Source organism: Gobius niger (genome assembly GCF_951799975.1).
Source record: "Gobius niger genome assembly, chromosome: 9".
Lineage (NCBI taxonomy): Eukaryota > Metazoa > Chordata > Actinopteri > Gobiiformes > Gobiidae > Gobius > Gobius niger.
Genome location: NC_136860.1, coordinates 14629318 through 14654374, shown reverse-complemented (window position 1 = coordinate 14654374; position 25057 = coordinate 14629318). Strand labels below are relative to the sequence as shown.

The 25057-nt window shown below is 41.5% G+C and overlaps 1 protein-coding gene across 1 annotated transcript in view; it reads left to right on the top strand.

Moving 5' to 3' along the window:
* scn1laa (sodium channel, voltage-gated, type I-like, alpha) overlaps positions 1-22311 on the top strand; it is a 35135-nt gene extending 12824 nt beyond the window's left edge. The window contains 18 exon segments of the mRNA XM_079562802.1: positions 3354-3560; positions 4905-5171; positions 6797-7153; positions 8981-9104; positions 9825-10063; positions 10128-10289; positions 10802-11158; positions 12549-13022; positions 15706-15841; positions 15915-16069; positions 16137-16310; positions 16389-16511; positions 17598-17870; positions 18312-18368; positions 18649-18783; positions 18862-18966; positions 19039-19309; positions 19658-22311. Coding sequence (XP_079418928.1) covers positions 3354-3560; positions 4905-5171; positions 6797-7153; positions 8981-9104; positions 9825-10063; positions 10128-10289; positions 10802-11158; positions 12549-13022; positions 15706-15841; positions 15915-16069; positions 16137-16310; positions 16389-16511; positions 17598-17870; positions 18312-18368; positions 18649-18783; positions 18862-18966; positions 19039-19309; positions 19658-20826 — 4785 coding nt within the window. The 3' untranslated portion in view covers positions 20827-22311.
* Positions 22312-25057: the final 2746 nt, after the last annotated feature.

Sequence of the window (25057 nt, the reverse complement as noted above, 5' to 3'; positions counted from 1 at the left end):
GTTACACATAAGACCTGAGGTGGCAGTAGCGAGTATAAAAATGACAACTTGCATCTAGTCCCTTTAAGTAAGTATAGAACTTAGGCGTTCAGAAGTACACCTTGAGTAGTTAGAGCAGGGGGGGGGGGGGGGGCCCATGGGCCAAATATGGCCCCCTGGAACAATTTTGTTGGCATGTTATTTGTGTAGATGGAAATATATACCGAAAGAAAAAAATAAAGTAACTATTATTATTTGCAGTTATATGTGTTTCACGCCGTATTTGGCCCGCGACCCACTGGCACTTTTTCATTTTGGCCCTCAGAGACAAAAAGTTTGGGCACCCCTGAGTTAGAGGCTAAGATATTTCAAGACTAACATATAGTTTCCTTTTGTTACTTTGTTTGTTACAATATGTACGGGTAAGAATATTGTTGTGTGTTTTACATGTGATGAGGAGGATGAAATGTAATAAGAGACTGAGTGATCTGTTATGGATGTGATGCTGATGAATGACCCCTGACTGCACTGTACATTTATGACACTTTCCCCCAAGGACTACAGATGGAAATTAGCTTGAGAAGCTACAGTCTGGTACGGTCATCTTTGCTCTCGAGCATAATGTAATTGTACACTGTCCTGATAAATAAATTAACAAAAAACAAACTTTACAATCTTTACCTACATTTTTGCAGCTCGTCTTCAACATGTGCTGTGCATACTGTAGCTCAGTAATTTGGTGTGCCAAACTAAAATGCATCTGCTGTTGTGACTTGATACTTAAAATTTGTGTTGCCAACAAAGTCATTAAGTTCGACTCATCACTGTGTTGAAGAAATGTTGAACGTTTTAGAAGAGCCACTGGTAACTCATGCAGCTACAGGTCGGAGACCCCTGCATGAGGATATTGCAATACTGGTTTCTATGGCATCTCACAGGTTTGACCAGTAACACACAAGATGTAGTAGGGTCCTTAGTAAAACATTAAAACTTACAGACAATCACTTTAACTTTTAATTTTGACAAATTATAGTGTTTTGATGGTTTGGTAAAAAAAAAAAAAAAAAAAAGATTTACTTAATTTAGCTATTATTTAAATGAACTCATTCAGTGCATTCACATTTAGTTGATAGCAATTATTAATAATGAACGCACTAAGTGTTTCCTCAGATACAGTATATTAGCCAAAGACAAAGTTCTCATTGCCGTTTTATAAAAGATAAAGTTGAGTTAGTTATTACTCAACATTGTATAAGACATTGCTTGAACGCTGGGTGCCTCCTAAAACCGACACTTCCTGGGATAGTCATGGAGCGGTATGTATTCCTCTATGAATAAATAAAGAGGCTTTGATGGCTGGTACTGGGTGGGGCTGCGTCAATCCATCCGTACAGTGGAGAGAGAGAGAGAACTAATGAAAAGTTGGGACGCGGTGTTCAAACAAACCTTTATGCAAACAACAGATAGTGGGACAAAGATGATAAAAGTAAACACGATGTGAATGGGTCCACGCTGTCAATGAGTGTTTAATAAAAAAGAGTCGGCTGGATCATTATGTGTCAAGCAAACATTACAACAATAAAGCGCCAGCAGCTTTAATCAGGGTTTTGTTAGCAGTAAATGACAGGAAATTGGAAAAAGAAATAAGGTACTGTTTTAGGTGTTCAAAATTACCAAATTGAAAAATACCTGATTGGGATTTTAGTGACTGTATGGTAATTGTTGTTAGGTTTGCAATATGTTGATATGTTTCAAAGAGGATTTGTCATGCAGTGTTAAGTTTTTTAGGTAGATGATGTTCTCTCTTCAAAAGTTCTCTTTGATCAATTATTCTTCTGCTTCACCGAGATCTGGATTTCCAGGATTTTTTGGGGGGTAAAAGATAAAACATGTGCTGAGCCCATAAACCAAACATGGAAAACCCCTTTTAGTGGTTCAGAAGAGATTGAAGCAGATAAAATTAAGGCAAGAATCAGTTGGTGCTGTGGTTTATCAGCAGGACATGCTTGTGTTGATTGTGTGGAGGCAATTTAAAGTGATAGTCTGTAGGTTTGCACAGTGAGGAGAGATAGATTGAAATGTATCCTCTGTTTAACCAGAAAGCCCTTCCTAGTTTGCAAAATGAGGAGAGCAGGAACAGAAAGTAAACGATCAAGCTCCTCCCCCCTCACTCCTCATTGGACCTGACAAGCTGGTTTGAATGCGCAGAGTTACCAAATGTAAAGGATTTTTTTTTATAAGAAACTGTCCTATTGGCTGCGGAGGAGTTGCAGAGTTATGTAGTAGTTGCAAGAAAATTGTAGCTTATTGGACCATTTGAGCTACAGCTGCAGGCTGAATTGGAAAAAAAAAATTGCTGTGCGCCCCGTTTGTGAAATGTGCTTCTTTTATGGACTGAACTGTAGCCTACACAAGGAGCAACAATGTATAAAGGAAACATGAGGCTTATTACAACGACCACCGCTCTTCATTCATCAGGAGGTAAACTCTGACACACGATGTAAATGTCACCTTAAAACTATATGTGGTGTCGTGGCACGTTTATAGAAAACTGTTTTGGGGTTAGAGTTGATCTACCGTTGATCTACTGTACCAAAGCAAGCCAATGCGTAACCTATGCTCAAGCAGACTTTTCAAGGTAATCGCACTTTTGTTTTCAATTTGAAATGATACATCGATTGTAAAGGAAGAATTCAAGGCAGCGTGATGTAAAGAGAGAGAAAATAATGTGAAGGCTGCCACAGAAGACCAGCGCTCCGAGTGCTGCTTGTAATGAACCACGCCTCAGTCAGCCTCTTTTCTTAAATAACACCCTCTCCTTAGTGGCGCAGCCTTTAGCGCAAACCCTGCGCCACATAGAGACTTAGAGTTGCGCACGGACTGGGCCAGGAGGAAGATCTGGCCCTTTGACTTCCAGACAATTACTTTAGGCACTGAAATTATCCAAATTGTTGCCAGTAAATTTGTCTGGACTTCACAGAGGAGCATCACTTGGTGAGGGCGAGGTTATGCAAAACATGTATGAACTATGAATGAAACAACACACACACAGACACACACACTCCTGGTATAGTTTTTGAGAGAGAGCAATATTCAAATTAAAGTTAAATGCACAGAACTAGCAGAATGAAATGTAACAGTGAAACAATATCAAGCCACCTTACTTGCACTCACATGAAGCCATTCATTAGATAATTTCATTTTTCCCTCATATCCCTCAAACAAGATCAAGCTGGTTAAATCTGATTACAACAGAACCATGCTACACACCCTGAGCCCATGAACAACATTACCTGGGAGTTGACTGTGCTGGAAAATGGTTTGATGACATTCACAGTGGTGCAATGTTGATCTGTATCTCGGTGTTTTCGCAGACACTGAGGGCGGCGGGGAAAACCTACATGGTGTTTTTTGTGCTGGTCATCTTCCTGGGCTCCTTCTACCTGATAAACCTGATTCTGGCTGTGGTCGCTATGGCCTACGAGGAGCAGAGCCAGGCCACACTGAACGAAGCCATAGAGAAAGAGGAGAAGTTCCAGGCCATGATGGAGCAGATCAAACGACAGCAAGAGGAGAATCTGGTGTGAAATATTTGAAAATGTATCACATAGGCGTCCACGCACTATCACAGTCACTCAGTGCATACTGTTGTGTCTTGGACAACACACTTCACTTACATTGCCTGAGTGAGTCTGCCTGTGAGCAAGTGATAGGCGGTAGTTGGCGGTTTTAGTCTTGTGATGAACATGTCATTTAATTTAGTTTTAGTAGACTAAAATTGCATGTAAATGTAGTCGACATTGCATTTTAATATTTATAATAAGCATATTCATATCATGGTCTGGGTGAATACTCGATTCTGATTGGCTGGTGGGTGCTAACAAGCGTGCATTATTTTCGTATAACCGCACACGTAGTCCGGTAGTTAAATCACTGGGACATAACTCCGCTGTGGGAATCGCCATAGCAACGCATTAAAGGGACTATACAGAGTTTAAAAATGTTAAAATTATGTATTTTCTTCCCCCTACATGTTCCAGCCATGTCCTAATGTGTAGCATGAGCTCAGACCTGTTCACCATAACTGCCTCTAAAATCCTGCACTGTTACTCAGAAAGGTGTTCCTTCGGGTCCGAAGTGCCGTCATGCACGAGCTTAATATAGAAGCTGCAGTTACGCATAAGACCTGAGGTGGCAGTAGTGAGTATAAAACTGAGAACTTCCATACAGCCCCTTTAACACAGTTGATCAGATAAATGCTTAATTAGTGCCTGACAGTAATGAATGAGATGGATTTTAAGGGTTAATTTCAACGTTTTTGGCCAAAACAAAACTTTTGATGAATGGGAAGTAGAGGAGCGAAAGCAGCTAGGTTAGCCTACTGTTAATAAAATATGAGCTTTCCATTTCTATTGAACGGTTAAGGCACTGTTCATTTTTTTAGACATACATATGATCCCAGCACTTGAGGATATTTGGCTGGATTAGTAAAGTCAAAGTCAAGTCGTTGTTTACTTCCACGGAAAAGTGCTGGGTTAGTCCTGTTGTGTTGTGATTCTGGTTGAGCCTGACGGAGATCCACACAGCAGCAAGAGAATGGCTCGCTCTGAGACGAGCCTTCAGACAGTGTATGACTGGCTAAAAAAGCCCACATAAAATAGTCCCTGTAGTTTAGCATACAGTGGGGAGAAAAAGTATTTGGTCAGTTTCACATTGACATTCTATTGGATTTTGGCCAAATACTTTTTTTCCCCACTGTATCTAGTGAGTTTAGCAAATGAAAGAAAAAACATTTGTTATAAAATGTTTCGTTTGTGGGACCATGGTATAAGCGGATTAAACAACTCGGAGCCGTGCATTAGACGGTGATTATTTTTCACCAAACTAAGATTTTTGTCATCGAACATGATGTTTGTGTTTAACAGGCAGCAGCAGCAGCCGCAGCAGAGAACGGAGAGACCAGCGAGAAGCAGAGCGGCAAAGACAGCTCCTCAGACGGCTCCAAACTCAGCTCGAAAAGTGCCAAAGAGAGACGCAACCGGAGGTGGAAACGGAAGGAAGAGGAGGGCAAAGCCACAGAGGAGAAGATCCCCAACTCGGAGTCCCAGAACAGTCTGAAGAAAGCGCACTGTCGCTTCTCCGAGGACGCCAACCTGCTGAGCTACGACATGAAGTGCTCCCCCGCTCATCAGGTACAGCACTGTTTCAGCTGAGAGCTTGTGTTTTCTAAGGTTTTCCAGTAGGAGTAAATATTTCATTTGAACCTTTTCCTTTTTATATGTTGCTGCATCACATAAGCAACTAAACTCAAAATGCCAGCGGTAATAAAAGTGCTTCTAATGCTTATTTTCAGAGTGGGTTATCACAATAAAGCGTTCGGGAGAGGACTTGATCCATTTAAGCCGAATGTTTGGCTACCAATAATTGAAGCAAAAATATTAACTAGTAATAATGGAGACGAGCTGGTGATGTCCCCCTCCCAGCAACGTTACGAGTCAGGTTTGAGGAGCGTGTTTGTTGAGGTATTTTTGACCAACAGTGTTTTGGGGTAAAATGTTACACAGTGTGGCTTTAAATGTGACTGGCGTTGTGGCTTAATCTGTAAGTGCGCGTATTCAGTTAAAATTGACAGAGGATAACATTACATTTTTGTGTTTTGTTTCATGTCATTGAATACTTTTTTTATGCATAATGGGTTTACACAAATCAGGTGATGCTAGTTTTGATTGAGTATAACCAAATTACCATTTTGTTATTGCTCCTCTCAGTCCTCATTTAGAATTCATTCTTTGACGTGATTATATCATCATCATTACTATTTATTTAGTGATTTATTTTTATTTTGGCCTAGCCACTATAAACTATTAACCATCTTCATTTCCTATAGGGATGTCTCAATGCGATATTCTGTATCAGTATTGGTAGCCAATCCAAGCATTTTGAGAGTATCAGATTGGATCGGTTTTAATGACTGGATTGGGTCCGATCCTCCAAAGGACAGTCATAAATATGCGGTCGCGTTCTTAAACATAATACAAGAGGTCTGGAAAGGCCTTTAGAATTGGCTTAGAATGTTTTGGTTTAATGTAAAATGACTCATCTTGTGCTCAGTACCGCCACCTCAGGTCATACATGTAACAATACAGAGTAATGCAGAGTTTAAAAATGTCAAAATGATGTATTTTCCCCCTCCTACATGTTCCTCCATGTCCTAATGTGTAGAATGAGCCCAGACCTGTTCACCACAACTGCCTCTAAAATCCTGCACTGTCACTCAAAAAGTTGTTACTTCGGGTCCGAAGTGCCGTTATGCACGACCTTCATATAGAAGGTGCAGTTACGCATAAGACCTGAGGTGGCAGTAGCGAGTATAAAATGGCTAACTTGCATCTAGCCCCTTTAAGCTTGTGCATGACGGCACTTCGGGCCCGAAGTAACAACTTTTTGAGTGACAGGTTTTTAGAAGCAGTTGTGGTGAACAGGTCTTAACTCATTCTACACATAAGGACTTGGCTGGAACATGTAGGGGAGGGAAATACTTAGTTTTAACATTTTTAAACTCTGTATAGTCCCTTCAATATTACTCAACATTAGCTTCTAATTTAAAATGTACTTGCATGTTGGTGACACTACTGTAATATGCAATAGGTCTACAATTTATTATTAATACAAAAAAAAGGATCGGGACATCCCTAATTCCCACCACAGTCCTCGACAAACCTTCCCAACTCTGACTCTTTATCACTGTTGTCTGTCACTTTTTATGTATATATCTGTGTGTGCCTGTCATCCACTGAAGGTTATCTCTCTCTCTCAGTCCTTTCTGAGTTTTCGTGGGCCCCTCTTCTCCTCACGCCATAACAGCAGAAATAGCATGTACAGTCTGCGAAGCCAGGGCTCGGAGAACGAGTTTGCCGACGACGAACACAGCATATTTGAGGACGCCCTGAGTATGAGAGGCTCTGTGTTTCTCCCTCAGAGGCGCGACCGTCAGAGCAGCAGCATAAGCCAGTGCAGCTACCGTCCACATATCTTTCTCCCGCCAAATGACATCAAGTGCAACTCCATTGGCTGCAACGGCCTAGTGTCCCGAGTAGGTGGGAACTCCCGCCCCCCGTCGCCCTTGGAGTTGCTCATGGCGTCACTGACCTCATACAACGCTCCCGAGGACAACGTAAGGACATGTTGAGCCGAGCCGTGTTAGGTGTTCTGTGTGTGATTATCGTTTTTATTTTATTTTGCTGGAGTTCACACGGCTTCTCAGTGTCCAGTGTCTCGTGAGGTTTTATTGAGTTTGTACACTGTAGGTTCTCATCATCAAAAGCCTGACCAGCCGGACTCATTCTGAGCAAATGTGTGGTAGTGGGGTCACTGAGGGGCACTAAATGGAGGCAGCACAGAAATTACATAATTTAAGGCAGAGAAATTGTTTCTTAAGCAGCTACAAGTGCAAGAGCTGACAGTTGAACATATTGAGACTCTGCATAATTTTTGAAGAGGACAGATGTTACCTCCAGGCTCAGCTGTGTTTGGATGTAACATAAAACCAAGGTGTTAAAGCTACACAGCTGTCTCAGCTACTCCATTTTGCCGGACCGGCATGGTTGCATTCCCACATTGCAGTTGTTAGATGCACCATCTTCAAAATGACTTTTACCTGCAAAAGCAGACAAGCCCTGCACCTCACTTGCCTCACCCCCAACACATGCCTCACCCTCCCCTGCCCCTCACCATGTAAACACATGCATGTGCAGAGATGGCAAATGTTTGAAGCAGCAGAAGCGTAACACTTAGCGGCTAACACTGTCAGAGTTTAGCATTATGATAGAAGTTTACAAAAAGTCTGTTTGTTTAAAGGAATAGGCCACCGTTTTTACATACTGAGCTATGTTCTTGCCTTAGCTTAGACGAGTTCTTTTGTACCTGTCTGGTCTTCACCCGTGCCTTCAATCACGTGCTCACACACAGCACAGACCTCTCCTCCTCTCCTCTATAGCTCCAAACGAGGTGAAGATAGAAGCTACCAAGCTCTTCCACTTTTTCCCTATTTAAATATGGTTACGTGAAGTGTTACACTACAAAAGTATAATTATTCAAAATTAAACAATGTGGATTATCTAAGCGGATAAAAAGGGGGAGCTATACTGTAAGGCGTAATAATACTAGGAGTAGTTCAAAATCTGCGCAGTGATATCGGACGCCAAAGTACTATATTATTATTACGCCTTACAATATAGTCCAGTGGAAACGTTACAAAGTTGGCTCTGTAAATAGGTGGCTATTTGGCCAGAGGTGCGGTTGCCCCACCAATCAGTGAACTGGAAGTGACAGCCAACTAGAAACAGAGTTTGATAGTAGTCCTCCAATCCCAGGCGAGAGCTCACACAGCCAGGGGTTTCATGGAGGGAAACACAGTAATCTCAGGCACTTACAACGTTGTTAAATAAGACAGATTTGTGTTGAGGTGCTGGGCACCTGTGTGCATCTTGGGATGTTGGTCCAAGGGTTTCCAAATATTTCGTATTTTATCAAGGGATACACACCAAAATAACTCTTGTTATGGAATTTTTTAATAACAGGTCAAATACCACCCATGGTGATTTAGATCATTTCAGCAGGAAGCCGGGGGGGCAACAGAAATGGCTCCTGACCATAGTTTGGACTCACCTAAAAGAATGAGAATGGTTGGTCAGACAATCAAACACATCATTGTCATTATTTGTGAGATCCAGTGTCTTGATTTTCTGAAGCACGTCCAAACTTCTCCCATTGCAGCTCATCGTTGTCATCATCTTTGTGCACTGTGTTTATTGTTTGTCATGTTCATCACTCGTGCTTTGTACTGTTGGTCTTGTTTTGCAGATATTTAAAAAAGAAAAAATCAATATATCATAAATCATGTGATTACCACTTGGTTTGTCATGCTAAAAAGTAACATAGTATAAATAGTTCGTTGTTACATTGCATTATATTCCAGTTCTAAAAGTATGTCTTTCTTTAGCTGGACACAAGCGACATAGAAACCGAGGGAGGACAAGGACAACTGTCCACAGACCTCCTCAACGGTCTCGAGCCCAGAGACAGAACCTGCAGCGTGAACAGCGCTCTCACTAGCACAATGGAAGGTGCGTCTTTTTAAAAGCCCCTATGATCCTAAATCACCATAAAACTCCACTTTAAAGGTGCCTTATGCAACCTTTTATAGGGGAGGGAAAAAATGAGATATTAGTGCGTATTTGACCCCACCCAGTGGGCGTATGAGTGGCCGACACGGCGCCTTTACATTCCATTTAGAAAATCGACCACAAACCCTAAAAAACCTGAAAAAAATTGGTGCTGGAGCGCCCTGGGTCATTGAAAGGTCGACTGCGCACTAAAATCACAGTTTTTCCCCCCGAATAAATAGTTGCTTCATGCACTTTTAAAGCTGCATTATGCAACGTTTTATGGGGGAAAAAAGTTGATATTAGTGCGTATTTGACCTTGTAGTGTAGTATCCAGTGCCTGTATGAGTGGTCAGCTTGGCGCCTTTACTTTCCTTCACAGTTGTCTCTCGGATGCTCCAGGATCAATTGTTTAAAAAGTTTTCACTGCTGACGGACCCTCTCACCAGAAAACCTGCAAAACAATTAATCCAGTGGCGTTGTAGAGACCACTGTGATCGAAAGCAAAGGCACCATGCTAACCACTCATACAGCCGCTGAGGAACAATGTCAAATAGGCAAAAATATTTCTTCTTAAAAAGTTCCATAATGCAGCTTTGATGTAGTTCCCTAATGAAAACATACCTGTCTCAAAACGCTGAATACCACTGGCATGCCTTTTTTTGTGCGTGTTTGTTTCAGAGCTGGAAGAGTCTAGGCAGAAGTGTCCTCCTTGTTGGTCCAATTTTTCCCAGAGGTTTCTCATCTGGGAATGCTGCCCGTTCTGGGTGAAGGTCAAGAAGATCGTTCATCTCATAGTGATGGATCCATTTGTAGACCTGGCGATCACAGTCTGTATTGTCCTCAACACGCTTTTCATGGCCATGGAGCACCACCAAATGACCCCCGCGTTCAACGATGTCTTGACCGTGGGCAATTACGTGAGTACATTTTGACAATATTTGTTCCATGTAATATGATTGAAAATTACTTTTTACGTTGTAGGTGTTCACGAGTATCTTCACCGCAGAAATGATTCTCAAAATTATTGCGTTGGATCCGTACTTCTATTTTCAACAAGGATGGAATGTCTTTGATGGGGTTATAGTCATGTTAAGTTTGTTGGAGCTTGTTCTTGGGATGAATGTTCTGAGAGCGTTCAGGCTGGTAAGAATAAATCTTAACGTTTTATTCAATTTTTATCTTATTGTTTCATTATATTTATCGGTTTTGGAAAGCGGGAAAACTTGCCTGCACAGTATTCTTAGATTCACTGCCAGTCAGAGCATATGAAACTGTAAACATCTCAATGCAAGCATGTGAATGATAACCCTTCTAATAGCAGTTTGTAAGAAAAAGGAATATAATAAAACAAACTAATTGCTTTATTTTCTCAGTCAATGGTTTAAAGTGTGAGCATTTCTTTCATATTAAATTGTAGATATTTTTTCATATTTTACCTGTGATGCCCTTATATTTACATTAGTATATATTTCAAAGTGAAGACCTCAAATATCATCACCTTAGCACAAAAACCTCAACGTTACAAAATTAATTGTACCTCTTAAAGCCAAAACTGGTGCCAAGAGTCAATCATATGACTATTTATATCTCAATGTATTTGTAAAAAAAAAAAAAATGTGTTGACTAAGTTACTCTTTTTTCCCACCTTCCTACAGCTCAGAGTTTTTAAACTGGCGAAGTCGTGGCCCACTCTAAACACTCTTATCAAAATCATTGCAAACTCATTTGGAGCCTTGGGCAACCTGACTCTGGTGCTGGCCATTATCGTGTTCATCTTTGCGGTGGTGGGGATGCAGCTGTTTGGAAAAAACTACAAAGACTGTGTGTGCAAGATCTCCAAGGAGTGCGTGCTGCCCCGCTGGCACATGAACGACTTCTTCCACTCCTTCCTGATCGTGTTCCGAGTGCTGTGCGGGGAGTGGATCGAGACCATGTGGGACTGTATGGAGGTGGCTGGGGTCGCCAAGTGCCTCACGGTCTACATGATGGTTATGGTCATCGGGAACCTTGTGGTACGCTGTCATTTTGCATTTCAAGTTTTGTCCAAAAAATTACATAATTGTTATATATATAGTCCAGCTCACGCAAATGCACACTGTTATTGTGTCCTTGTGCAAGACACTTTACCCACCTTGGCTCCAGTTTCTGCGTACATTGGTGTATGAATGAGAGTGTGAATGGGCGACTGTAAAGCACTTTGGGCCTGTTAAAGGTAGAAAAGTGCTATATAAGCTGAGTCCATTTACCGTTTACCACATCAAATGCGTGTTTCAAATGCAGAGGCGGTTAGTCGTGAGCTGCATTCGCAGTCATACATTATTTACTGTGTTACAACATTAACTTGTACTATTGTACTACAAATATTGCAACGTTTCACTGCCTCACCTCACAGCGTGAAGGTCTTGTGCTGGATATTTATAAAAACGTCCCCACTGCCAGATTAGAGAATTAGGGTTAGGAGCTCAGTTACCCGGGAGGAGCTCGGAGTAGAGTCGTTGCTCCTTCACGTCAAAAAGATCTGTTCCGGATGGCTATTGGCCGAAACAGGAGGCATCCATGTCCTATTGGGAGGAGGCCTCGTGGAAGACCCAGGACACGCTGGAGGGACTATGTCTCCGGCCTGGAGGAGGTGTGCGTGGATCGGGAAGTTTGGGCGTCACTGCTCAGACTGCTGCCTCCACGACCCGGCCTCGGATAAAGCGGAAGAAAATGGATGAATGGATGGATTTATAATAACGTGTGAATCATTTGAATCTCATTAGTTAATATTTTTATTAAATAGAGGTCTAATAAAAAGAAACATTACTCTCTCTAGAGCAGACCTGGACAAATTACCACCCGCGGGCCACATCCGGCCTATAGCCCATAGGCTACAGTCCTGTCAGGCTCATTATTTTTCATATATTGAAAAAGTTTCCTCAATAGTATTTTCCCAATCAAAAATAGGAGCTTTTGTTAATGGACCCCGGCAATACCTCCTCATGGGATGTACTGGTAGAAGTTAGCGAGTATAAGAATTTGAATAAGCTAAATAACGATGCACACACATGCACGTCCTTGGTTTGACATGGCTAAATATTTACAGGAAATAATAGTCCTACTAAATACCAGTATCAGATATTCAAAATACACAATTTAGTGTAATGTACAATAGGATAAAGTCGCAGAATAAGTTTGAGTTATTGTTGGGGCGGCCCTCCGACTCAATTCAGGCTTCTTATGTGGAAAATAATTGCCCATCTCTGCTCTAGAGTAACATTTTGGCATACTCTACGCACCTCCCCTTAAATGGCATGCCTCATATCAAAACATTTCAAACACCAGTTTCACAAATCAAATAAGCTCACTGCAAGTATTTTCACGTGAATACACTTGTAGTACTCACAAATGTTATTTCCTCAGGTGCTGAACCTGTTCCTGGCTCTGCTGCTGAGCTCCTTCAGCGCTGAAAACCTGGCAGCCACTGAAGAAGAGTCCGACAACAACCTCCAGATCGCCATCGCCCGCATCCACAACGGAGTGGCCTTCATGAAGTCTCTGCTGCGGAGCACGTGTGGCATTTGTCAGGGAGACGAGAAGAAGAAGAAAGACGAGGAGAAGTCTCTGGAAGAGCTTCACAAGACTCTGGGTCCTAACGGGGTTCCGAACCACACCATCAAGGAGCTGTGTAAGAGCGGGAACGGCGAGGTGACTGGGGTGGACAAAGAGGGGGACAAGTACATCGTGTGCAGCCGCAGCGACGACTCCATCATGTCATTCATCAATAATCCCAGCCTGACGGTCAGCGTGCCCATCGCCGCGGGGGAGTCCGACTTCGAAAACCAAAACACCGACGAATTCACCAGCTCGTCCACCGACTTGGCCACCTTTCAAGTGGTAAGATGGCAGCTTATCTTCATAGCTTAGATACAGACACAAATGGCTGAAAGGCCTGGATTCTCTGAAATCCTATTAAAATGTATTGGCTGGATTCCCCCATACACACTAATGGGCCAGACTCCACATACACCCCGATGCAAAAATTTCAAATTCCTGTTTAAAAAAAAAATGGAAAACTGCATAAGGCCGATTTTTTATCAAAACCCACAAGTTGTGGAAGCTGAACATGCACAAAGTGCAGAAAATGCAGAAAAAAAATGCGGGAAAGCATGAATTTGCCGAAGCCCCAATATAAGTCGATGGGAAAAATCAGTGGTATTTCGGCCGATTGCGGAAAAAACGTAAATTGCAGAAGTCCCAATAGTAATAGCACCATTCTCCTCAACATGCGGAACGTGCATAAATTGCACAAAGCATGAAAGTGCTGAAAGCTGCAGAAAATCCAGAAAAATGTGCTATAATAATAAGCATAAAGAAACGGGAACCATTTAATTCCGCAGTCAATCAATTAGCGGACGTGACGACAGCTGTCCCAAAATATGAACTGAATATAAACTCCCGCGGAGAACGCAGAGGCAAAATCCTCGACTACTTCATCCATGATTAGTTTTGGCTAATGTTAACGTTCATTGAACTAACAACATAGTGGTGCAGCGAGTGACGTAACCTTGTTGTTTCTCTGTGACGGTGGTGATTGGTTCGGCCTTAGCCGCCAATCAGCAACTTGTTTACCGTGTGTGGCCAGACCCACCTTCTTTCGAGCAGAAAAGAAGTGGGTGTGGTTTATCAGGCTAGTCATGCACAAGCTTTATATAGAAGGTGCAGTTACACACATGACTTGAGGTGGCAGTAGTGAGTATAAAATGGCCAACTTGCATCTAGCCCCTTTAAAGTGACCCCATATTGCTCTTCTACCTGTTGTTCTGGTCGCCATGGTAATACATGCAAAGCTGGTAGAACACTGGTGATCCAGATATTGGTCATCTTAGATCAGGGTGACCCAATCCAATGTTGCTTTGAAAAAGCACCATAAAAGTAAGACGGATTACCTGATTCTGGATAGCAAAAAATGGGATTTCCAAATCCGGATCATTTTGATCCAGATTACATTTTTTGAACAACTGGCCCAAGAGCATGACCTGGGTAATGTTTTATTCCTGAATTTGATTTATTTATTTTATAAACCTGCTAAACGCTGCTTTAATGTGGGTGTTGCTGAGTTGGTAGATGGATTGATCTTTGCCGTCCTATGAGGGAAATTTCCTTTCACAGGCTGCCATGTTGAGTTGGCATTCCACACCACAACATTCAACATGATAAAAAAAAATCACAACAAAAGACAGCAGGCAACAAAAGCAACATTAAACAAAGCCTGGCAAATACATCCGAGTGGTAGGTTTTTATCATAACGTTTTTTCAATACCACAGCAGCATTCTTCACGTCACAAGGACTGAACAATACATCGCTAAACTATTGTTACTGCATTATTATATTATGCAATGTCCAAATTACAGAAAGCCACATCATATCTCAAAATCACTGAGGTCTGACTGAGATTTACACATTCATTGCTTACACAGCCTAAACCAAAAAACACATTGTAAGACACAACTTTATGAAAAAAAACCACTTTTAGCTTACACTTTAGTTAAAATTTAATGGAACACACGACATTGAAATTGTTTATTTTTGTAAAAGAAAATCAGGCTTTGAGGGCTGTGTTTTGCCCTTTTCAGCCCATTGTAATGTACTGTTTGTTAGATAGTGGTGACTTTGAGTGCTGTCAGATTGAAGCACTTAGCCCACAGTTCATGACAAAATGGCCTTGTATTCTATCCAGCAATCTGTTAACGAGAAGCCGTATAAACAGGAAAACTATCAATGTGCACATTACATTATGTGCCATCTCAGTCTGAGTGCTCCCGCTGTATTCTCTTATGGGCCCAACAGAAACCTCAGATCAACAAATTGCTTTAAATTAATGTTTAATGTGACTTTTTCTATTTCCTATTTTCCTTTTAGATTGTAATCAGTTAAAAAATATCAAAAAGAAATGCTTAATCTCAGATGGAGAATGCAGAAGTTGTAGTTCTCGGGGTGTTACATGCTTCTATCATTCATTCACTGCATTAGTGGCTCCCGGGACAGACGAGTGCTCTCACTTTCTCCAGGAAAGACATTCAGGCTTCTCATCCAGCAGCTATTAGGAGACACACCCAGCAGAAAGCTCCACAACAACAGCTGCTGCTAGCACTGACAGGACGGAAGCTTTCTGGGCTTTAATAACTTTAATAACTGTTTTCCACTGCGAAAAACATGTGAAAATGTTGTTTCTAAAACAATTCCAGATGTACTAAATATGTCAATTTTTATCACTTTGGTAATGCTGAATGTTTGTAACTAAGGTGAAGAAAAACTTTAGACTGTGCTCATATTTTCCTTTCATAAATGCATACAATATTCATTATTTAGATATAGCTATTTACTGTATATAGAGGAAAAACAAGTAAAAACCGAACAAATGGTAATGATGACATGATAACTGTTGTTTTTTCTTTTCTTTTAGCAGCAGACTATAACATGGAATGTTCCGCAGTGTGGCTTTTAAAAAGAAAAATCTGAAAATTTCAAAAACAGTTTGATTTGGTTGCTTCTAAATGCTCCCTGATTGTTTTGCAGAATGTAGAGGAAGATGATGGCCAGCTCAGCTCTTCAGAAGGAAGCACTGTGGACTTTGGCTCAGCTGGAGACAGAGGAGAATCTACTGACTTTGAACTGGAGGAGTTTATGGAACCAGACCCATGCTTCGTTGAATGTAATTATTTTTCTTGCATTTTTTACACCTGTAGGTGAAGAGATTGTGACAGGTCCGTTTGTGTTGTGTCCAGGTCTTGTCCAGAGGTTCAAGTGCTGCCAGGTGAACGTGGAGGTGGGCTGGTGTAAGATGTGGTGGACTCTGCGTAAAACCTGTTTCAGGATCGTGGAGCACAACTGGTTCGAGAGCTTCATCATCTTCATGATCCTGCTCAGCAGTGGCGCCCTGGTATTGACTACATTCATTTCTCAATACTTTTGGCAGTCTGTGATGTTTACATCACTCTGTTTCTCAGGCCGTTGAGGATGTCTATATTGAAAAGAGGAAGACCATAAAAACAATGTTGGAGTTTGCAGACAAAATCTTTACCTACATCTTTATCCTGGAGATGTTGCTGAAGTGGACCGCTTATGGATTTGCCAAGTATTTCACAAACGCCTGGTGCTGGCTGGACTTCCTCATTGTTGATGTGAGGACATGTGGACTGTTACTCAGTCAACTTCACGCAGCATTGCCCCATGAATGAAATGTGTCTTGTGTGCTCCAGGTGTCACTGGTCAGTCTGGTGGCCAATGCCATTGGCTATTCTGACCTGGGGGCTATAAAGTCACTGCGGACCTTGCGAGCACTGCGGCCCCTAAGGGCCCTGTCCCGTTTTGAGGGCATGAGGGTAAGAGCACTTCACTTCCCGCTTCTCCCAGTCTAATGTCTTCACACACAACACAAACCATGCAATCAATCTGATCACAGAGCAATGTTAACACAGCTGTGTTGCATGTAGGAGGCATTCCTCATTTTCCCTCATCCTCTCTGTCCAGCTTTCTGTTTCTAAATATAACTTCTGTACCTCTGCTGACAAAATGGTTTGTAACATGGCGTCCACACTCCTGGTAATCGTTTACCTACCACTGTATTTGATAGTTTAGATGGTTTGTTAATTTGGTGCATTATCTGGTGGCTAGATTTAGGTTTTAGTTCTTCTGGTCCCAGACGAAGCCATTGCCTTGATGTTCCGAACTCTGACTGAAAACCCTAACACTATGTAGGCACTGCAGGCTCTACCAACTGGGAGACAGCACAAGCCTTGGTGCCTTTGTTACTCCTTGTCACTTTGTGACATTTTTGCAACAGTATTCACTTGTCCTTTTCGATTCTGGTCTAAAACCTTATGTAAACGTTGCATGTTTTCTGTCAGCCGCTGAAATCAATGTAGCAAGGATTGATTTGCTTTTTCATATTGTACTGATCGACATCCATGTCACTGTTAGCATGACGGGCTATCCTCATGTGGAAAAAAGCAGTAATGAACATCTTGTGTCGTAGAAGGCGATTTGGATTTTTGCAGAGTACAATTTCCTAATGGGCAGGTGTTCTTTCCACATCCTTTACGTAAACTACGCTCTGTTCAGTTTGGATTATGATTCCTTCCTAACATGATTTATTTATGTTTTTGTTTGCAGTAAGCACATTTTGTTGAGTCCTCCTGCCTCTACAAGGTGTTTTTTAATTTCTGTTTTTTTTAATCAACCACAACAGAATGAAATGCAAAGATGTCTTTTCCCTCCGTCAATCCTTATTTTACCACATAGCTGTCAATGTGAATGTGCTGGAAACTTTTGTACGTCACTCATGCCGATATGCTGAACATGCATTTATGTGTTTTCCTGATATTTACCATTAATATTATAGTATTGAATAGTATTTTTGCTTTTTGTTTTTAACTTTGTAGTCTAAAACATTTCCTTTGCCTGTGCAGGTTGTGGTCAATGCCTTACTGGGAGCCATCCCATCCATCTTCAATGTGCTGTTAGTTTGTCTCATCTTCTGGCTCATCTTCAGCATCATGGGGGTCAACCTCTTGGCAGGGAAGTACTTCTACTGCGTGAACATTACCTCCGGCTATCAGTACAGTCCGAGTGAAGTCAACAACGAAACTGACTGTAAGTCTTTGGGAGATGGAGCTACCTGGAAGCATTGGAAAATTAACTTTGACAATGTTGGGCTGGGATACCTAGCGCTGTTGCAAGTGGTAAGTATGTAGAAATGACATTACTTTGCTAGATGTTTGGAAGATATCAGTGCAATGAAGGAGTCCATTTCCCATTATGAGCTATTTATTTTATGGCAAACTATGGGGGGCCCATGTGAAAGCTTCTCACCCCAGGCCCCAGTAAGTCTGTTGACAGCCCTGGTGTAAAATTCTCCAACTCTTTTGTATACACCTCAAAAAACATGTTCTGAAATTCTTCACATTCTTGTGTTTATTTTGATGGTTATCTTTCAGACGTCTGTTAAAAGTTACATTTGTGGGCATGATTAACACTGTGAACAAGATTTTGATTTTGATTTGCAAATCTAACATAAATTGTGATACATTATAGGTTGTGGAAAGAAGGGCATAAAATGGGAATTTTCAGGTTCTAACAATAATGGAATTTAACACACATATATATATGTTTGTGTTTTACAGGCAACATTTAAGGGTTGGATGAACATAATGTATCCTGCTGTTGACTCCCGGGGGAAGGTATTTAAAATGAATTGGTGGGGTAGGCATAAATAAGCCTTGTTTACTTAAGCCTACTCCTTTTTGGGCGCTATTGTGTGTCTTTCACTTTTGTTTAATAACTTGGAACTTGGAATTGCTCAAATAAACTAAACTAAACTAATTTCTTTATTTTATTTGTTTGAGGATTAAAATGTATATAACAATACTGAGGAGGTTAGTTCAAAAGGAGTGGTAAACTTTGCATTCTAACCATATATATATATAACCTTTGTACAACATTCTGTCTTGCGCTCTCCAGGATGAACAGCCGGACTATGAGGTCAACCTGCGGATGTACTTGTATTTTGTGGTCTTCATCATATGCGGGGCTTTCTTCACCCTCAACCTCTTCATTGGTGTGATCATAGACAACTTCAATCAACAAAAGAAAAAGATAAGCATCAACTTATAAACATTTTAATTTGTAAATAAAGACACGATTAATGTGTTTTTCAAACTGTTTTGTCTGCACTTTGGAGGTCAGGACATCTTTATGACAGAAGAACAGAAGAAATATTACAACGCGATGAAAAAGCTGGGCTCAAAGAAACCACAGAAACCTATCCCGAGACCATCGGTAAGCACCAAACGTGTTTTATAAACCTCCGTCAATCATTGTTAAATCTTTTATTCTTTCTTTGTCTCTCAGAACAAGCTCCAGGGGTACATCTTTGACCTAACTACAAATCAGGCTTTCGACATTGCTGTGATGGTTCTGATTGTGCTGAATATGGTGGCCATGATGGTGGAGACAGCTGACCAGTCCAAAGAGAAGTCCGATGTGCTCCAAAAGATCAATGTCTTTTTCATCATTATCTTTACCGGGGAGTGCTTACTGAAAATGATCGCCCTGCGCCAGTACTACTTCACCAACGGATGGAACGTCTTTGACTTCATCGTGGTCATTCTGTCCATCATTGGTAAGACCCTTTATTCTGTTCTTACTTTGTGCCAAGTCATCAGTGACACCAATTTCCTTTCCATTGAAGGATGACATAATGGATTTCTAAAACAGTAACAGTAATGTAAACGACATAACTACTAAGGCTTATAACAAAGCCCTAACTTACAGACAGTGCAGGAACATTCAAATTTCTAGTCTGCTGCATTTCCATAGTTTGCCCTCTGTGATGTTACATGAGGACGAAGAACATGGTGTCATGACAAAAAAAAAAAAATACTTAAATGCCAGTTTTGACCCCATAGATTTATTAGAAGTACCCAGTCTTCATTTTACTGTTAACTAACATTTGTGTTTTCTTCTTTAGGGATGTTTCTGGCCGAGCTGATTCAGAAGTATTTCGTGTCGCCCACCCTATTCCGAGTGATCCGACTGGCGAGGATTGGCCGGGTTCTACGTCTCATTAAAGGCGCCAAGGGAATCCGCACGCTTCTGTTCGCCTTGATGATGTCCCTTCCCGCCTTGTTCAACATTGGCCTCCTCCTCTTCCTGGTCATGTTCATTTACGCCATTTTTGGCATGTCCAGCTTCCCCTACGTCAAAAAGGAGGCGGGCATTGATGACCTTTTCAACTTTGAGACTTTCGGCAACAGTATGCTCTGTTTGTTCCAGATCACTACATCGGCAGGATGGGATGGTTTATTAGATCCCATTCTTAATAAGGGAACTGAGTGCGATCCGTATGCGGAAAATCCTGGAAGCTCGGTGAAAGGAAACTGCGGGAATCCTCCTGTGGGGATTGCCTTCTTTGTGAGCTACATTATCATCTGCTTCCTCATTGTGATCAATATGTACATTGCCGTCATTTTGGAAAACTTTGGCGTCGCCACGGAGGAGAGCGCAGAACCCCTCAACGAGGATGACTTTGAGATGTTTTATGAAGTGTGGGAGAAGTTTGATCCGAACGCAACTCAGTTTATGGAATACAATGCGCTGTCGGACTTTGCGGATTCTCTAGCCTCGCCCCTGCGCATTGCCAAACCAAACAACCTCGAGCTCATGTCGATGGATTTACCGATGGTGAGTGGCGAGCGCATCCACTGCCTGGACATTCTGTTTGCGTTCACCAAGCGGGTTTTGGGAGAGGATGGGGAAATGGACATCCTGAGAGGGCAGATGGAAGAACGATTCATGGCGTCCAACCCGTCCAAAGTGTCCCACGAGCCGATCACGACGACGCTGCGCCGCAAGCTGGAAGACACCTCAGCTTCAGTTATCCAGAGAGCGTACAGAAACTACGCACTAAGACAATTCCAAGAAGGACAACGCAATGACGCTCAGAACGAGGAAGCAGCCGTTGAGAAAAGTCAGGCCGAGGAAAAAGTGGAAGGAAATCCCGAAAAGAACGGCAAAGCGCCAACAACTGCTTCGTCCCCCAGTCCCAGTAACCACGTGAACTCAAACGGTACCAAATATGACAAAGATACCGGAGAGAAGGAGGTGGTTAACAAGGATGGCACAGAGGATGATACTTAAAAGATCATGAGATAAAACGCCTTGGCAAAAAATGTTTACAGCCTTTAACAGCACCACGGGACTCCTTTTTTTTTGCCAAACGGCTCTTGCGGCTTCCCTGTGTCCGAACGTTGGAAACCAGAACTTGACTGTTGTTTCGGATGCGTCGGACCCTGGAGCGCCTTTGCGATGAGGGATATTTACGAGAACTCAACAGTGTCTTGAATTTTGTTTTGTTTTTTGTTATATCAACGACTAATGTATTATTTGAGTCAGTAATGTTTGGAGTTTTTTTTATATTTTTTTTTACACTGAAGGTTTTCTTCTTCCTCTGACTTGTTGTTTTCGGTGACCTGAATTTTGGGGGTACCGGACCGAGGGACGGCTAGAACACTTTGCATGAACCTGCTCCATCACTATGCATGTCTTCGATTCTCTGTAAGGTCCAAACTACTGCAGCACATGTTGAAATGAAGGGTCTAATTGTCCAATCGCAATCACTCTCTGCACAAATGAATTGCACTTTTTTCTGTTTTGTTAGTGTGAACCTCATGTGCACAACCGTCACCATGTTTTTTCCACTTTTACATGTGTTTTCAACGGACCTCAGTTAACCAATAACACAGTTTTTGGGGGAAGATATCAGCCAAAGATTTGTTTTTTTACCAATATGAGCACAGCTGTTAAGTTTCTGTATGTACCGTAATCGTTTTTTTATTTGATACAGGGGCGTGTCTAGAGAGTGGACAATGGGCATAGGCCACCCTTGGAATCTGAATGGCCACCCAACCCACTCACAGGGCTGTGGCAATAATTAGGGTTGAATTTTGCATTTACTAATTCCACGATGATGATAATAATAACAAATACACAAGGCAAATATAGCATAACCAAGTGCTCCCTTGGGCCACCCCAGAGAAAAAGTCTGGACATGCCCCTGATCGGCTGTTCCCCTTGTCAGCATGGACAATGAACATCTGCTTTATTATTTGATTGAAGACAGACAGTACCTCACTCTTTATCACGTCATCATATATCGGAGATGGTTGACTGATGGCTCTGAGTAGTGCGCTCCGCGTGCCCTCAGCTCGTGTTTACATTTCACTCTGTACTGCTTCGGTACTTTGTTTTGGATTTGGTTTGTGCTAAAGATGCCCATCTTTAGAGGTCCATCGTGTTTCCATACATGCGGCCCTGTTTATGTGATGTCATGCATGTGTGTCATGGGTTTATAAACATCTATACTTTACACATAAAACTGAATGTTTGGATGACATCTCCCATCGCTCACATGGGTAATGCTTTTAGTGAGCTGCATGCAGGACTCTGTAATAACACATTTCAATGGAAGTCAGATGAATAAAGATGTCATTAACCACAATATTTAGTAATACCTGCTTTGGGAACGCTTTTGGCTTGCACCGGGTGTTTGAATTATAGCGTTGCTCCAAAAAAAAGGGGTGCAGTTTGGATTGATCTGGGAATCTGAGGGTTGTTGGTTCAAACCTATGCCACTCCAGTCACGCTAATGTGGCTGGCACAACTTTTGCAAAATCGGGAGAGTGGTTTCTTCAAGTGGGAATGATTTTCCAAGCAAGGAGTTACCCTGGATATTGGTGATTTTTGTCATATTTGAGCTGATCATGATCATCAAATGTACACTTTAAGTTTGGGCTAAAGGCTGGATTGGTGAGTTTGCCATAACAGTAAACTGAAAATCCAAACGTACTCTTTCTTTCTGATTCAGAAACTCACAAGAAAAATGTCAGTTTAAGTTATGGAAACAAGTCTTGGGCTTGTTTTTACTTTTTTGCACACAGGTAGAGGCAGTTTTTATGGTGAACATTTGATTTAAACCCACTCCCAGACAAATTACTGAACATATACTGAGTCCCAATGTGATGATAAAGGGAGGATCACTTGACAAAATTCTCTTTTTATCTGATTTTGGAATGCATTATTGCGTTTATAATGGTCTGTTTCAAAGGGGTTATTATTGTAAATGTCAGATATTTATTTTTAGTGTCTGGGAAACATGCTGTTGGTCGGAAGTGGCTGGCCAGTCTTCATAAGTCAATACTCCTGCATGAAGACATACTGCAGCGTGCTTCTATATTCTGAGTGGGGCTTTTCCAGCAGCACGGAGAGGCAAAGGAGAGACAACAATTCAGTCCGAAATCTGAGAATGCTGCCCATAACTGCTCTCTAATTTTATTTGCAGTAGATGGAGAGAAAATGCCATTAGAGTAGGTAGTGGTGAGTTCCCTCTGCCTTCCCCGTGTGCTAATAGATTGACACGCTAACAGCCCGGGCAGACATGTGCACACACACTTGACTTCCCTGCACTGCGCCTCGGATGAAGCTACAGAAGCATGTTACATACCCTGATACAGGCTTTACTTATGCATCTCATCTTATGGAGATACAGGGCAGAAACAGATGTGGTCGTTTAAGGCAAGAAACACTAGGAGACCAACAATTCAATATGGTGGCTATTCATTTTAAATTGTTCAAACGTTGTGTCAATTGGCAACATATTGACTAAAAAATGAAATGTGCCCTCATAACATATTAAGTGGTGCTGAAGAATAATAAAGGATAATAATTTGCACAGTAAAAGTTTTTTTTTAAGTATATTATTTTGGGGGGGGGGGCTCAAACTATATGCTTTAGGCCATCATTAGCCTAGTGCCGGCCCTGTTAAAAAAAAAAAAAACAGTTGGAAATTTTAGCCATAAACAAAACGCACTTTCAAAAAGTAAAGCAGCAAATGATTCTTTCCCGAATGTAATTCCTAATGTACAACATGCGATGTAGAGAATGGAAAGAGAAACGAGCGAGCTCATTAGCAAGTGCGCTGCTGCTTGTATTATTGAGCATACTCTTTGATCAATAATGGCCTGCACAAACCGCAATGGATATAGCCATTACAACACTACAGCCGAACATCCCAGAGGGTACATATTCCACAATCTTTGCTCTAATAGGTTTTCAGCATGCCTTCTTTGTAAGTGCTACAACACATGCAGTATTAATCACTCTCTCAAGCAGATGACAAAGCCAGAATGACTCGCTCAAATTGCCTCAACTACCATTTTCGCAGTCAGGTAGCAGTTATAGTGTTTCTTTTAGACGGCTCAATATATAGCTTGGAATATTCTGCAGTGTGACTTTAAGTTATAGAGAGAAATAGTTACTATACCTGATTTCTTTTTTCTGTGGAACGACATTTGCTTTGTCTTCCTTTAGTATTATGAAAGTCAGACATTAGGAGAAAAATACCGTTCTAATTTAGAAACTGACGCTGAAGAGTTGCAAAATGTGCCCATAAACTCGTCCCTTTGAAGAATTTGGAGGCTACAAATAAGTTACAAAAGTTAGAAATGGTTTCCTCTTTCATTGGTCGCTATGAAAAAAATCATCTTTTTTTTAATCACCTTTAAAAACCTAATTGTGTTTAATTTTACCAAGCATTCTTATTTAATTGTAATATAATTAACCTTAAGGCCAATAAATGGGGCTCAAAGCTGCAAACAAACAGCACACAGGCAGTTCCCGTGGCAGCACATGCCCAGAGCTCGATGGGAACCTGATTTACTCTTCCATTGATGCCTGCTGCACTGTAATGATTATGTGCCACTCTCAGCGCTTAATAGTATCTGACGAGCCGTGGAAAGGTCTCTCATGGAACAGTGGAACCCGTGCTCCAAGCCGCACATAACTTCAGGGCCGTTTCTAGCTTATTAGTGGGGGCTGTGTGCCAAATTCTGTTTGGGGTGTAGCCACAATTATAAAACAGTTAAACTGTAAAACTGTTAAAACCTTTTACTGCAAACCTTTAACGCAATAAGATAATAAAACATGCATTGTTTTACTATATGTGTGTGTAAAACATGCATCTTTATGGTGTGCGGGCTCACCTCTCCTGGGGGCTGCTGAATACATTTCCGGAAGAGAATTTACATGCTTTTTGATTCTTAAAATCATAAAACTTTGCTAAAATGTATTAAAAATTAAAATACATTAAGATGCCAGTGCCCCCTTTTTTATCTAAACAGATATTTACAAAACATATATAGGAGCCCTATAAGCACAACATCAGCCTGTGGACAGTAGACATCAGGCTAATAGTCAATGCGCTCTTGCATAAGAGCCAGTCAGCCACCAGTCATCCTGGTCTGCATCTCCCTCTGACCTCTCCACAGGACCTTGGTCATTGACAGCATTTGACCCTCCACATGAATACTGCAAT